Source organism: Callorhinchus milii, unplaced genomic scaffold, assembly GCF_018977255.1.
Source record: "Callorhinchus milii isolate IMCB2004 unplaced genomic scaffold, IMCB_Cmil_1.0 Scaffold12, whole genome shotgun sequence".
Taxonomy (NCBI): Eukaryota; Metazoa; Chordata; class Chondrichthyes; order Chimaeriformes; family Callorhinchidae; genus Callorhinchus; species Callorhinchus milii.
The window spans coordinates 13,686,874-13,701,995 of NW_024704753.1; the positions used below are offsets into that span (position 1 = coordinate 13,686,874).

The window sequence follows — 15,122 nt, forward strand, 5'->3', positions numbered from 1 at the left end:
CTTCTTATCAATCTCATTCTGTGAAGCACATTGAAACATTTAGTTTGTGTGGAAATATAAGTTGGTGATGAGCATTACTGCATCTTCAGGAACACCATCCTTCAGATAAGGCTAAAAGCATAGATTGGTCTAGATTCCCGGCAGGGCGAAACGTTCTGCAAGTTTTCTTACTCCACACGCCTCTGTTTACTTATCAGTAAGTAGGAACCCGGTCGTTAGTCGATTGGTGGATCGATTTTCTGAGGGCAATAATTCCTTTTAAAAAAAATTGGTCTGTCAATCTATGACTGTTTGTGGGACATTGCTGTGCGCAATTGACCGCTGTATTTCGCTCACAAAATATACAGTCAATTCACTTTACAGTATATTCTGTGAAGCGCTTTGAGACGTCTCGAAGAGACATGATAAGGCACTATATCAAATGCAAGGATTATTATTATAAACCAAGGTGTTATCTGTGCCTGTTCAGGTGGATGTAAAAGATCCCTCAGCGCTATTGGAAAAGAGAAGCAAGTTTCTCCCCAGCGCCTTGGGACGTCCTCCCTACATGAAAGGTGCTATAGAAATATAATACTGGTTTACGACCACCTTCCCTTCCTACCGCAGAGGCTACCCTGTGTGGAGGGTGCTATGTAAGTGCAAGTTCTTGATGTTGTAATTTTGCTATTGGTCGACAATCACCCAGATCAAAACCCCGTTCACTTAATTGCTGTTCCTTGGAAATTGCTGTGCGCAAATTGGCTGGCACATTTACCTACAAAATACACAATCGTTGCACTTTACAGTAAATTCACAAAAGCATTTGAAATGTTTTGACATTATCAAATCCCCGAGGCCAAACCATTGCTGTTTATCTTGTATCTGTAAGGAGGTGTTTGATGATGGCCAACGCTGTTCGAACTTGTGTCTCATTCTCTGACGCAGCTCCCCTCCCAGACAAGCAGCCAGGACTGCAATAACAACAAGATTACATTTTTATAGAGTGATTTCATGTCGGGAGGACATCTCAAGGCGCTGGACAGTCAAGAGTTTGCACCCGAGCCAGGGGTTGGGATTAGGAGAGGTGGAAGGCAAGGAGGGTAGGGGCAGGAGGGTGACCGAAGGTGTGGTCATTTCCCAAGCTTCTGCTGACGCTGCTTTTGCACTTTCAATTCAGCTCTGCACTGCTCATCACCTCCTGGTGAAAGTCAACAGCTGAGCTGAGTTTGAAGGCTTGTTGCCCATTGAGTTAACCACTTCCTAAGCCCAAACGGCTTAGCAAAAACACAAAGTCCACAGATTGTTCAGCGCCTTATCACGTTGACAAACGTCTCAAAACACTTCACCGAATTTGCTGTAAAGTGTAGTGACTTTGTGGGCAAATGGATTTTTGCGGGCAAAGTGCCCGCTTGTATCCATTGCCTGGATCAAAACCTCTCTCGTGATTCATCAGAATACTGATGCCAGAGCACTGGGCCTCACACACGCAAACACTTGCACACGTTTACACACCCTCAGACGCTCGCATGCCCACCTGCAAACATACACACCGAGTCGCCCTGTAAAGCGTATCTCCAAATAATTACCCCAAACCAAACCAGAATCCATCTTTTTGGTCACTCAGACTTGGACAAATGGTTTACATGGAATAATACAACATGGCTACATAACACAATATCTCGGTGTGATCGTGCGTGCATGTTTGTATGTAGTTGTGAGCTTGGGGTGCGTGTTGTGTGTGAGTTAGGGGTGTGTGTGTGTGTTATAAATTTGTGTGTGGAGTAGGGGTAGGATGGTGCGGTGTGAGCATAAATGCGTGTGATTGTAAAGCGCGTGTGTGTGTGACCAGTTTGTGTGTGTGAGTATGAGCTTGGCGTGTATTGATCGGCAAGTACATTGTGTGTTTGGCACCTGGTTTGCAGAGGTCTACAGGGGAACATTTACTGAACTGCAGATAACAGCTGTCTGGTTGGTTAAGTGTGAAAAACACTTCTTGTAGTGAAGCCTGTCTACTCACCCAATTCTTACTAAAAGCAAAAATACAAACATTTCTGCAGAAAACACAATGTCACAGGGCTGTAGGGCTGCCCTGCTGATTCTGTGGTTTATTATTGTCTGCCGTTTCGTGAGTTAAACCACAGGAAAAATACGTAGAAAATGCTCAGTTTGGTTTCTGAACGGCTCAGTGAGTTTGTTCTATAATAATAATCTTTGCATTGGATTTCATGCCAGCGTTTTGCCTCAAACAATTTCATGGGATTTAGTGTAAAATGACTGACTGTATTTGTACGCAAATGTGGCAGCCAATTTGTTCACAGCAATGTCCCACAAACAGCCACGAAGTGAATAATCAATTTTATTCGGGGGATTGTTAGCCAGGGCACGGGAAGAAACACCCTTCTCTTTTTGAATAGTGCCATTGGGGGGGGGGGGGGGAAATTTACGTCTACTTAAACAGGCAGACAGGATCTCGGTTTAATATCTCATCCAAAGGATGACACCACCACCAAATAAATAAATAATAATTTGGTCAATCAATCCACGACTGTCGGTGGGACGCTGCTACGCCCAATTGGCTGCCACGTTTCACCCACAAAATATCAATTCACTTTACAGTATATGCCGTGAAGCACTTTGTGACGTCTCGAAGACGTGATAAGGCACTATATCAAATGCAAGGATTAGTAATATTGTTATAATGCACCGGAGCATCAGTTTGGAGTAAGCTTGGAGCCCCGACTTGGGGCTTGAACCTGTAACCCTCTGAGTTCAAGACGAGAGTTCTACCGACTGAGCTGCCAACGCTGCCTTTAATGCCTTGTAATTATTTCACACAATAAAAAGGTATTTCATCAACCTGTAATAACCCAACACTGATCTTTGATCACTTCAGCAAACGGTCAGCACTGTAAGCGTTACAATGCGGCTCCATATCGCAATATCCTGCTGTCTTTGTGTGTGTGTGTGTGCGTGTGCGCGTGTGTGTGTGTGTGCGCGTGTGTGTGTATGATAGAGCATGTCTGCGCTTGTGTGTGTGAACATGTATGTAAATACATGTGTGCGCGCGAGTGTGCACGACCAGACGTCTGTGTGAGACATCAGTTCCTTGAGACACCCTTCTAATGTGAAAGCCCTACACAATGTTATTGGTCACTGTTGTGTGTGTGTGTGCGCGCAAGTGCGCAGGCGTCGTTGAGAATGAGTTTAATGCTCAGCAAATGGGTCAGCTCATTGCATCAAACACTCGTGACTCAAACCTCAGCCACGATTGTGGGAAGGTCACTGTCTCTGACTGCCACCACCACTGATTGCCCTGTTGTAATTAGAATGACCCCAGTTCCTGTGAAAGACAGGTAAACGTTCTGGCTTCAGTAGCTCCGTCAGCAGCCAACTAAACTCAGCCAGAACATCAAAGAACAAAAAAGACTTTGCTACCCTTTTAAAATACATTTGTACCTTTGAAATATCTTGTTGAATCCATCTCCATTTCTTTAATTGCTTTTTAGTTCCGCAGCCGAGTTTGAGAAAATGATCTCATAATCTCCCCTCAGGATCTTCCAAAAGCAAACAGATGGAAAGAAGGGAAAAGATTGGAATTGCTGCTCTTTGTTGGAGCAGTGGGAATGTTCGCAGGCAGAATGGTAGATGTTTACAGGTCACAGCCCAGGGGAAAGGACCAGGGTTTGTGCCTCAGAGCAGCTTAAACAAATCACCAGGACAGCCCCCACGGTGTCGTAGATAGGGCTGCAGGTTGGGCCTATCCACTGCGGCTCACTGGTTTGAATGTGCAATTGGCTGCCGCGTTTCGTCCACAAAATATAGTCAGTTCACTTTACAGTATACGCTGTGAAGCGCTTTGAGACGTCTCGAAGACATGATGAGGCGCTATGTCAAATGTAATTATTGTTATTTGAATCCAGGTCCTTTCGGAGTTTGCTGGTCTCAGAGGCTGAATTGGTTCTGGCCTTGCTAGGAATTGAGAGGGGAAAACCAGCCAGGGTTCCCGCTCCAGGATGCCCAGAGCACCCTCCACTGGTTGTGTGTGTGTGTGTGTGTGGTGGGGGGGGTGGGGGGGGGGGGGGGCAGTAGTGGGGAAGTAGAGATCAGGCTCGGCTGTGACGTCCTCTAGAGTCGAGTCACATGCCCGCACTTATCAACAACAACTTGCCTTTATACAGCGCGCTCACACAGGGTAGTGTCCCGGAGCACTTGATCACATACATACATGCTCACACAGACTTACTGCGTTCGCCCACAAATATACAGTCACTTCACTTTACAGTGTGTTCTGTGAAGCGCTTTGGGACGTCCTCCCGACGTGAAAAGCGCTATATCAAATGCAAGGATTATTATTATTATTATTACAATGGCCACTTGCAGCAGAGAGCACCAATTGGCTTCTGCCTTTGCCCACCAAAAAGCAGTCACATCACTTTACTGTACATCCTGTGAAGCGCTTTGAGACTTCTCAACAACATGATAAGGTGCTGTATCAAATGCAAGGATTGTTATAGGATTATTAATTTCCACTACTATACAGTAATAATAATAATACTTGCATTCGATATAACATCTTTCACATCAGGAGAATGAGAATTTACTATCAGTAATTAGTATGAGGATTTACTGTGCGATTGTAGGTGAATGCAGAAGCCAATTTGCACACAAGAATATCCATTGGCCTGGACACCAGGAAAAAATTCCATTCTCTTTTTTGAATATGCCTACAGGATGTTTAACAACCATCTAAACAGGCACAGGTGGGACCTTGATTTAACGTCTCATCCAAAAACCGACACGGCCAACAGTGCAGCACTCCCCCAACGTGGTAATGGAGCGTCAGCCTTTGTGAACAGAAAGTCTCAACTCGCGGTTTGAACTCATAACCTTCTGACTCAGAGGCAAGAGTGCTGCCAACTGAACCAGGTTGACCCAGTCTATGGGTGAACTGAAGCAATGAGCTCGGGTGGCATGTAATAATAATAATCCTTGCATTTTATATGGAGCTTTTCATGTTTTTTGGACGTCTCAAAGCGCTTCACAGAATATACTGTAAAGTGAATTGACTGTATATTGCGCATAGCAGTGTCCCACAAACAGTTGTGGAATGAAGTGACCAATTTTATTATTGTTTTTTTTTCTTCAGGGTTTATTATCAGGCGTGTGGAGTAAGGAAACTTACCCAAGGTTTTGCCCTGTCTGGAATCAAACCCAGGTCTCTTGCTTGCGAGGCAAGTGCTCTAGCCACTGAGCTACAGGTCTCCACAAAGGAGGAACAAACAGCAAGTTTAATAGAAATAAATGAACGAGGATTAATCTTAGTGCCATATCTCATGCAAATACATGGTTATGCAAAGGACTTGGCAAATGAGTTGGATTTGAAACAAAAGCAATACGAGAAATCAGTATTATGGTTCCTCATGAGGGATTGGCATTTCAGCAATTGCTTTTGAATTCAAAACACAATACAATACTTCCATTGTAGTCTTAATCTTGAGCTGTCTTTTCCTCATTTTCGAGAAAAGAAGGCTTGTTATTATTGCAACCAATGTATACAAAAACGGCGGGATTGAGCGCTCAACGGTAGATGTACATAGGGGTCAATCCAGGGGAAAGCACCAGGGTTAGTGCAGCTTGAAAACATCACCAGGGCACCCCCCGTGGTGTAGTGGATAGGGCTGCAACTTATGGATAGGAGTTGACTAGTTCGAATCCCAGTCCGTATGACACCCTGGTCTTATCTGGGGCTGTACAGGAGGCTAAATTGGTTCCAGCCTTGCTAGGAATAGTGAGGGGAATGTGTGTGTGTGTGGCAGCCGGATGGGGAGAGGTCAGGCTTGGCTGTGACACCCTCAACAGTCTGGTGGTCTGTCGATACTCCTTGCCAAGACACATGAGCAATGGTGAGGTGGAGAGTTCCGCATTTCATATGGTCCTTATAAGATCAAAACATTAGTGGCAGGGCGAAACCTTGGGCAAGTTTCCTTACTCCACACGCCTGATAATAAACCCTGAAGAAAAAAAAACAATAATAAAATTGGTCACTTCATTCCACACCTGTTTGTGGGACATTGCTATGGCAATATACAGTCAATTCACTTTACATGTAATAATATTATTATATGCCACCCAAGCTCATTGTGTGACTCTTCAATCTACAAATCCTGTTTCCAGTCCTCCCTTGCAAATAGTTCAAGGTGTGTCTATTCATCTCCCCCCACCCCTCACCCCCCAAGGCTGGGATTGCGTGCTTGTGGCCAGCAGGGCGAGCGGGAATGACGCTCACTGAGTTGCTGTCTCCCACAACCCCACTGTGGTTGAATCAGCAGTTGGCAATCCTGCGGGAATAATAGACCCTCGGAGGGGAGTGGGGGAATAGCGCAGAGCAACCTCACCCCAGTTGAACTAAAGAAAATTGAGCGGGTAAGGGAGGCGTTTGGGAGAGGGTGAAAAAAAGGTCACGTTTCTTCAAGGTCAAATGATGGCACATCATAAAAATGCAATAGTTGCTTCATCTCAACTGATTTGTGTGTTCAATATAGGATTTGGTGAGTATTGTTCTGTCGAAAGAGGATGATTCAACAGAAGAAACACCTTGGCAGAGCTCCCTCCAGACCGATGCCAGATACCTGTTCCTGGAAATTGGGTGTGGATCAGGTGCTATAACAATGTGTTTACTTCAACATTTCAAGCAAGTGAGTTTTGCCACGTTCCTCATTGACGACTCAAAATGTTTTATATCATTAGAGACATAGAAATGTTGCCATCTCATCACTTGTTTATTCTAACTATTAAAATCATTGTGGTTCATTTCATTATCCCGATTCTTTTCCCCACCCACTTCCATTATTGCAGTTGAATTTTGTAAACTTCTTTCATGTTGTTGAATATCTCGGTTAGCATTTGGACGAGTTTCTGTGTGAGAGCTGAATTAATGTGTTCTGGTGGAGTTAGTCTCCCCAGCTCCACCATACTCCACATTCAATTAATCCCAAACTCTGCCGCCCAGTTACTCACCTGCACAAAACTCTGTACCCCCATCACACCAGCCTTTGCCAGGTTCCCAATTACTGAACGGATCGATTTCAAGATCCTCTCACTCATTTTCAAATCCCTTCAGGTTCTCGCACCTCCCTACCTATCTGATTTGCTTACCCCCCACCCGCTGCTTCTGGCCTCCTGTTTGTCCCTCTTGCCCTCCGCTCCACCATCGGTGGCCGTGCCTTCAGCCACTATGCCCCAAAACTCTGGAACTCTATCCCTCAATCTCTCCGCCTTGCCCCCTCCCTCTCCACCTTCAAATCCCGCCTAAAGACCTTCCTTTTTGATCGTGCCTATGGTCACGTCCCTCTCCCCCTGGCTCGTTGACAGGCTCTGCCACTGTCAAGCGCTCCAGGACACTGCCCCACATGAAGGTCGCTATATAAATGCAAATTGTTGTTGTTTGTTGAGTTGCAGCCAGTTTCCTCATACTGTCAGGTTCTAAATTCATTCCAAGTGACAGTGCCAGCTCTTAGCATTTAAACAAATTTACTCCAATTCCAAAAAAAAGCATTCAACATCACCACAGAGATAAAGAAAGATCATCTGAAATTTTTTTTAACAACTATTAGCATTTATATAACACCCCTCACGCAGGGTAGCATCCCAGATCAAATTTACTTTAGAAAGTAACACAGTATTTCTTTGGTTTATAACCTATTTGTAGAAAAATTTTGGCAGCGATTTGACCCGACCAGTTTTCAGGACGTGCCTTTCCGAAAAGCTGAACTGTACTGAAAGCTTGACTGCGAGCCCTTGAACTTTCACCTTTTCCTCCCTGAGCTAGCCAGCATTTCTGTTACAAAATCCATTTCTGGTAAAGGGGAATGTGAAGTTCTAGGAATAAGCTGGCGCTTTCAACGTCAGTGAAAGGCAGCCGTGTTGGCAGACGAGTAGGTTTGGTGCTTACACCAGATGTTCAACATCTGGCTGACTCGCTTCGTTACGACTTGGTTGTTTTTGTATTTTTATTGCTACTTAAAGGCTCGTATGAAGGGGTCTAATTTGAAGTATTTTTTAACCACGGGGATCAACAGCAGCTTGTATGTATACAACGCCTTGGGTTTTGCGAAAAGTCTCAAAACGCTTCGCAAAGACTGGGTGGGAGAAAGCAAGGGGGTAGCGGTGGTGGAGGTCAGAGACGTAATTAAAGAGAGTTTTTTAGATGGGTTTTGAAAGCGGGGAGGGAGGGGTTTGGGGAAAGTGGCAAAAAGGGCAGGGCAAAGAGCCAGAAAGCTTGACATGATGGTGGGGGGGTGGTGGTGGCACGTGAAGGGGGTCTGAGTAATAACCCAGGAGATGGCAGAGGTTGGTAAAGTGGGGCAATGGAAGGTTTGCACAAGAATCTTGAAGTCAGTCTGCTGGGCAATAGGAAGCCAGCTGAACCTGGTGAGGACAGGGGATAATTCCTCAGGAAGGAATGCAGGTCATGCAAATGGGAGCGAGTCCATTTAGGAATCAGTTGAGAAATACCACAAATTAGAGCCCAGGGTATTAGCACCAGGCACTGTGTAGCAGCACTGAAATCTAGCAATCGAACGTATTCACAGGGTTAGAAATCCCACCCAGATTTACTTTGCTTAACATTTCAGATGAATCGAGAATTTGGTAAATTCGGAAACAGCTTCGAGTCAATCTAGACTGGTGAGATTTCCACCTCTAGGGTCTTTCGATGTCTCCAGATTCATAGAGTCATAGAATTATACAACACAGAAGGAGGTCATTTGGACCACCATGTCTGTGTCGGCTCTTTGAAAATAGCTATCCAAATCAATCCCACTCCCCCACGCTCTCCCCATAGCCCTGCAAACTTGTCCTCCCAAAATAATTATCTACTCTCTTTTAGAGTTGTTATCAAATTGGCTTCCACCACCCTTTCAAGCAATGCATTCCAGATCCGAACAACTCGCTGTGTGAAAAAATTTCTCCTCACCTCCCCTCTGTTTCTTTTAACAACTATTTTAAATTGGTGTCCTCGGGTTACTGACCCACCCACCGGTGGAAATAGTTTCTCCTTGTTCACCCTATCGAACCCCTCATAATTTTGAAAACTTCTATTAAATCTCTTCGTAACCTTCTCTGCTCCAAGGAGAATAACCCTAACTTCTCTCGCCTGATAACTGAAGTCCCTCATTCCTGGTACCATCCTGGTAAATCTCCTTTGCACCCTGTCCAATGCCTTGACATCCTTCCTAAAGTGTGGTGCCCAGAACTGAACACAGTCTCTAACTGAGGCCTAACCAGTGTTTTATAAAGATTCATCATAACTTCCTGACTTTTGTATTCTATGCCCCTGTTTATAAAACTAAGTATCCCGTATGCTTTTTTAACAGCTTTATCTGCCTGTCCTGCCACCTTCAAAGATTTACTTATATGAGCCCCAGGTCTCTCTGTTCCTTCACCCCCTTTAAGATTGTACCATCATCGTATATTGCCTCTCCTAATTCTTCCTCCTAAAATGCATCACTTCACATTTATCCACATTAAACTTCATCTGCCACGTGTCTGCCCATTATACCAGTCTGTCTATGTCCTCTTCCAGTCTGCTACTATCCTCCTCACTGTTTACTACTTTCCCTAGCTTAGCATCATCTGCAAACTTGGAAATTATACTCCCCTGTACCCAAGTCCAGGTCATTTATATAGATCAAAAAGAGCAGTGGTCCCAATATCGACCCCTGGGAGACACCACTGCACACTTCGCTCCAGTCAGAAAAACACCGTTCACCACCACTCTCCGCTTTCTGTCTCCCAGCCAGTTCTGTATCCACGCTGCCACTGTCCCTTTAATACAGTCGGCTTCTATTTTGCTTACAAATTTACATTTATATTTCATGTCAGGAGGATGTCCTAAGGCGCTTAACAATATGGCTGGACACTCGAGCTGGGGGAGGGAGTTGAAGGGGGTGGGGAAAAATTAACCAAAAGCGCAGACAAAGAGATAGGTCTTGAGAAGAACGTTAAACAAAGTGAGGGAGGGAGCAAGTCGTAAGGACTCTGGGCTGGAGTTCCAGAGAGCGAGGGTAGATAGGCTGAAAGCCTGACAGGAAGCCACACGGGTCGGGTGGGGAACATGAAGCCCATTGAGTGAAGAGAGTAGCCAGGAGTCTCGGTCTCTGGCTTTCATTCACTGTCCGACTGGAAGAAAGTGTTGCCATGCAGTTTATTCATTGAGTAATTTTATTCTCAGGGTTAGTAGTGCATCCAGCAGAACGTTCACTGCTAGGACCTTTATTCCTCTGCTCACTGACCAATATGCTTTGTCTCACAGAGCCATGCTGTGGCAGTGGATAAGAGTGCGGAGGCTGTGGCCCTCACACGAGAAAACGCAGAGAGGTAATGACACGTCTGTCACGTTTGGCTCACAAAATTCACAGTCACTCCAGTTTACAATATATTCTGTGAGGCGCTTTGATATGAGGCGCTACATACGTGGAGTCCTGTAGCTCAGGTGGAGTCCTGTAGCTCAGTGGTTAGAGCACTCGCTTTGCAAGCGAGAGACCTGGGTTCAATTCCAGGCAGAGGGCAAAACCTTGGGCAAGTTTCCTTACTCCACACCCTCCAATCCCTCCAAAACCAAAAACAATAATAAATTGGTCATTTTCAATCTACGACTGTTTGTGGGACATTGCTGTGCGCAATTGGCTGCCGCGTTCGCCCACAAATATACAGTCAATTCACTTTACAGTGTGTTCTGTGAAGCGCTTTGGGACGTCCTCCCGACGTGAAAAGCGCTATATCAAATGCAAGGATTATTATTATTATATAATTCAAGGATTATTATTATTTTTATTATTATAATAGAACACGATGATATGGGTTTAGACTTGCAAAAACAGGACAATCACATTTCAACCTTCGGGCACTTACACAGTGACAAACCTGTTGATCAGCTTATCTGTTTGGGCCAACTTCACTCTGTCATGCAATTACACACCAGAGGTCTGTTTGCTCCTCAATGTCCGAATAAATTCAGGAAAATGCTTGCTCCCAAGCTGTAAATCAGACAGCGGAAAACAGCAACAAATAATAATAATCCTTACATTCGGTACAGCGTCTTTCACTTGGGAGGGCATCCCAAAGCGATTCACAGGTTATACTGTGAAGTGACTGTGTTTGGAAAGGTTTGGTAAATAACAAAAGCAAGTTTCTAAAGTCAAAGGGTCTCATTCAGCCACTGGGCTTTTTGGATTTTGAGTAGACAAGCGAAGTAGGGACATTTCAAGATTTCTCAACATTACACAATCAGCCACCCACGCTTTTCTTGTATCCTGACTGAGGGTAACCTACACCACTGAACTGCGGAAATCTGTACAATTCTTTGAGTAAGGAGTTTATACTCTGGTTTCCTTTTTGGGAAGATAATGGCGAGAGGCAGAATTGATTCAATCTCAAAAAGCATAAGACGATTTCAAAAGGCTTTACTCTTCCACTTTATACACTCCAGATTCCAAATGTCCAAATATAATAATGATAATAATCCTTGTATTTGATATAGCGCCTTATCATGTGGGGTTCTGTAGGGGAGTGGTTAGCGCACTCACCGCAGAAGTAAGCGAGAGGACCTGGGTTTGATTCCCAAGTATAGCCTAGTAGGAAGTAGGAACCTGGTTGTTAGTCGATTGGCGGATCGCTTTATGGCATAATAACCCCTCCAAAAAAAAACATTTGTGGGACATTGCAGTGTCCAATTGGCTGCCGCGTTTCTCCCACAAAATACACAGTCAATTAACTTCACAGAATATTCTGCAAAGCGCTTTGAGGTGTCTCAACAATGCATGTCAATGCAAGGATTATTATTATAGTGGTATTATTATTAAGGCCAGCCAACCTGCGCTTCAAACCTGTGGGTTTAGGCGAGCAGGGTGTGTTCCTCCGCTGAGAAAGTGCACATTCCATTACAGACACAGGAAATTTCCATGTATACGTGGCACCCCCAACCTGTTTTGGATACTCTTAACCATGGCGATGGGTTGCCATGTGTATCAGACACACATCTGAAAACCAAAAACAAATCTGAGAATGCGTCATACTGCCGCTCTTCCACAGAAATGTAAAAAAATCACAATGCTGATCCCGCCCTGGGCTCCGAAAATACCAATTCATTAAAAACCATGGAGACAATTAAAGATCAGTAAAAAATGGCCTGCTTCATTTGACGCAAGCGAAAGGACCCAGGTTCAATTCCCGAGCGTGGCAAAACCTTTCCTTATTCCACACGCCTCTGTTTACTTAACAAGTAAATAGTAACGCGGTTGTTAGTCGATTGGCAGATCACTTTCTGGGGGTAATAACCCCTTCAAAATAAAATAATAAAATAAATAAAATAATCCTCTCAAGTCCCTCCTCTTCAACCATGCCTTCGGCCACCCTCTTACCCTACGGCCCTCCACCTCCCTTATCCCAACCCCTCCTCCCTGCTCGGGTCAAATCCCTGACTGTCCAGCACCTTGGGATGTCCTTCCGCCTCGCCCTCTCCCTTCCTACTTTAAATGCCGCCTAAAGACTTACTTCTTTAACCGTGTTTTTGTCACTTCCTCACCCCAAACCACACACTCTTTAGCACCCCTCCAGCCAGCCGTATAAAGCACTTTGAGACATCTTCCTAAGGTGAAAGGCACTGTGTAAATCCGTCTTGTATTTTCACAGGTTGTGCGTTCAACACAGAGTTCGCGAATACCAGCTCGATGTAATATCAGGTGTGTAATTCATCCACCGTAGGACGAAGGTGCTGAAATCTGCTCTGTATCTTGTGTTAATTTGCTTTGTCCCAGATCCCAGCCTCTCACTGTTCACCCAAGACCCCTGAGGCTGGCTGCTCGCCTCTGCTCACTCTAACCAGTGCACATTCCCAACCCTTTCTTCAGCCCTCAGCTTTCCACTCTGTGTAGCCTCACCTGCTTTCCTTCACCTCCATAACATTGTCTCCCTCTGTCCCTACCTCACCCCAGTGCAGCCAAAACCCTCATTTACTCCTTTGTCACCTCCAGACTTAATTTCTCCAATACTCGCCTCTGACCCTCCACAAGCTCCAAATTACCCAGACTGACACAGTTTCACAAGCCCATCAGTCCTGTAGCTTGCAGAGCTCAGTGGTTAGACCCCTGGTCTTGTAGCTTGGTGACTAGAGCATTCACCTTGCAAGCGAGAGATCAATTCCCAGGCAAGGCAAAACACTGGCCAAGTTTCCTTACTCCACACGCCTCTGTTTACCTAGCAGTAAGTAGGAACCCTGTTGTTAGTCGACTGGCGGATCGCTTTCCGGGGGTAATAGTTCCTTCAAAAAAATAATAAATAATAATGAATTGATCGCTCAATCCACGACTGTTTGCAGGACATTCCCATGCCCAATTGTTTACCATGTGTCGCCCACAAAATATACAGTAAATTCACTCTACAATATGTTCTGTGAAGCGCTTTGAGACGTCTCGAAGACGTGATAAGGCGCTATATCAAATGCAGGGATTATTATTATTACCACCATCATCCTCACCAGGCTCTACTGAATTCCCTGACCTACAGATGATCAACTTCAAGAATCTCATCCTTACAAATCCCTCTGTGTACTCGCCCCTCCCTACTTCTGTGACCCTCCGCCACTCCCTGGGGACCTCCCTCACACTGCTCGGTGTCGGACTCTGTCTCTGTGAAGCGTTTTGTGAGGATTGAAGGTTCCCACCTACTCGCCAGGATTTTCCATTGTAGACCTGGAACCAGCTGTTTGCTAGTTTGATGTGTCGCAGACCTCCTGTCAGCTGTTTACAGCGTGTGAGCTGCTCAGTTTACTTTTTGCCTCCCGCTCGAGTTCAGAAGTTCCAAGCACAAATGTTTCCACATTCTCACAAAGTGGCATGATGTCAGTAAGCACAGATTACCAGCTGCCAATGTGCTGGGGGGTGGGAACTATTTGTTATTTGATGAGATTGTGACTGATATCCTATCGTGCACTGACAGAATCAACCCATCTGAGAAATTTCTTATCTTTGACGTAGAACGTTTCGTTTTATTATTGTTCTGATTGGTACCTTATCAATAGCGCTCACGCACACAATGGCTTTCACTTAGGAAGCTGACTCAGACTGAATGAGAACCTGAGTGGGAAATTAGGGGTTTGGAGGGGGATGACCGGAGTCGCAATCAGAGAGATGGGTTTTAGTTTTATCAGGACTCAATTGTTTCTCTTCGAAATAGTGCTAGGTGTCAGCCTGGCTCAGTCAGCAGCCCTCTCCCCTCTTAGAACAACATCAACAACCACAACTTGAACTTATATAGCGCCCTCCACGTAGGGTAGCGTCTCAGAGCCCTTAACAGTGGCTGAGCCTGACCCTGAGCCGGGGAGGGGGAGTTGGCCGTGCATTCTAAGATGATAGTCCTGTGCAGTGCTGGGGGTAGCGTTGCATTGTTGGAGGTGTTGTCCTTTGCATGTGACGTCAGACTAAGGCCCCATCTGACGCCAATAACTATTGGAAAAGAGAGAAGGGTTTTCCAAGTGCCCACTGGACAACAATCCCCGAGATAAAAATTGCCCATTCACTTCCTGGCTATTTGTGGGGCATTGCTGTGTGCATATTGGCTGCTGGGTTTGCCTATAAATACACAGTCACTGAACTTTACAGTAAATCCTGAGAAGCATTTTGCAACACTATGACAGCGAGATTTGGCACTGTGTCAAATTCAAAGATTATTTGATTATTATTTAACTTTGGGACAGGGCGTCCCAACTGCTTGTTTCTGTGACACTAATAATAACTTTAATTAATAGTGTCACACAGGACATTTAACCTGCACCCCAGTGCTGCCCTTAATGTCAATCTCGACTGTGGGCTCGAGTCCACACATGGAGCAAGATTAGAGACCTGCATTTATAGGCATATTTACGAGGATCTTATAACAGGGCCAGCCTGTATTAAATCTTCTATCTACCCCTTGCGCACTTTGTGGAGTGGCTCGTTCATTCTCTATATCTCGCCCACAAAATACACACTCAATCCACTTTACAGTGTACCCTGTGAAGCTCTTTGAGATGTCTCAACTACCTGAAAAGGCGCTCTATCAAATGGAAGGATCATTATCATTATTAATATGCTATTACATCTTCAGTC

At 45.0% G+C, this 15,122-nt stretch overlaps 1 protein-coding gene across 1 annotated transcript in view; it reads left to right on the forward strand.

Moving 5' to 3' along the window:
* hemk1 (HemK methyltransferase family member 1) overlaps nt 1-15,122 on the forward strand; it is a 48,754-nt gene that overhangs the window by 15,284 nt on the left and 18,348 nt on the right. The window contains exons 5-7 of the mRNA XM_042339697.1: nt 6,522-6,674; nt 10,292-10,356; nt 12,670-12,719. Coding sequence (XP_042195631.1) covers nt 6,522-6,674; nt 10,292-10,356; nt 12,670-12,719 — 268 coding nt within the window. The remainder of the gene's footprint in view (nt 1-6,521; nt 6,675-10,291; nt 10,357-12,669; nt 12,720-15,122) is intronic.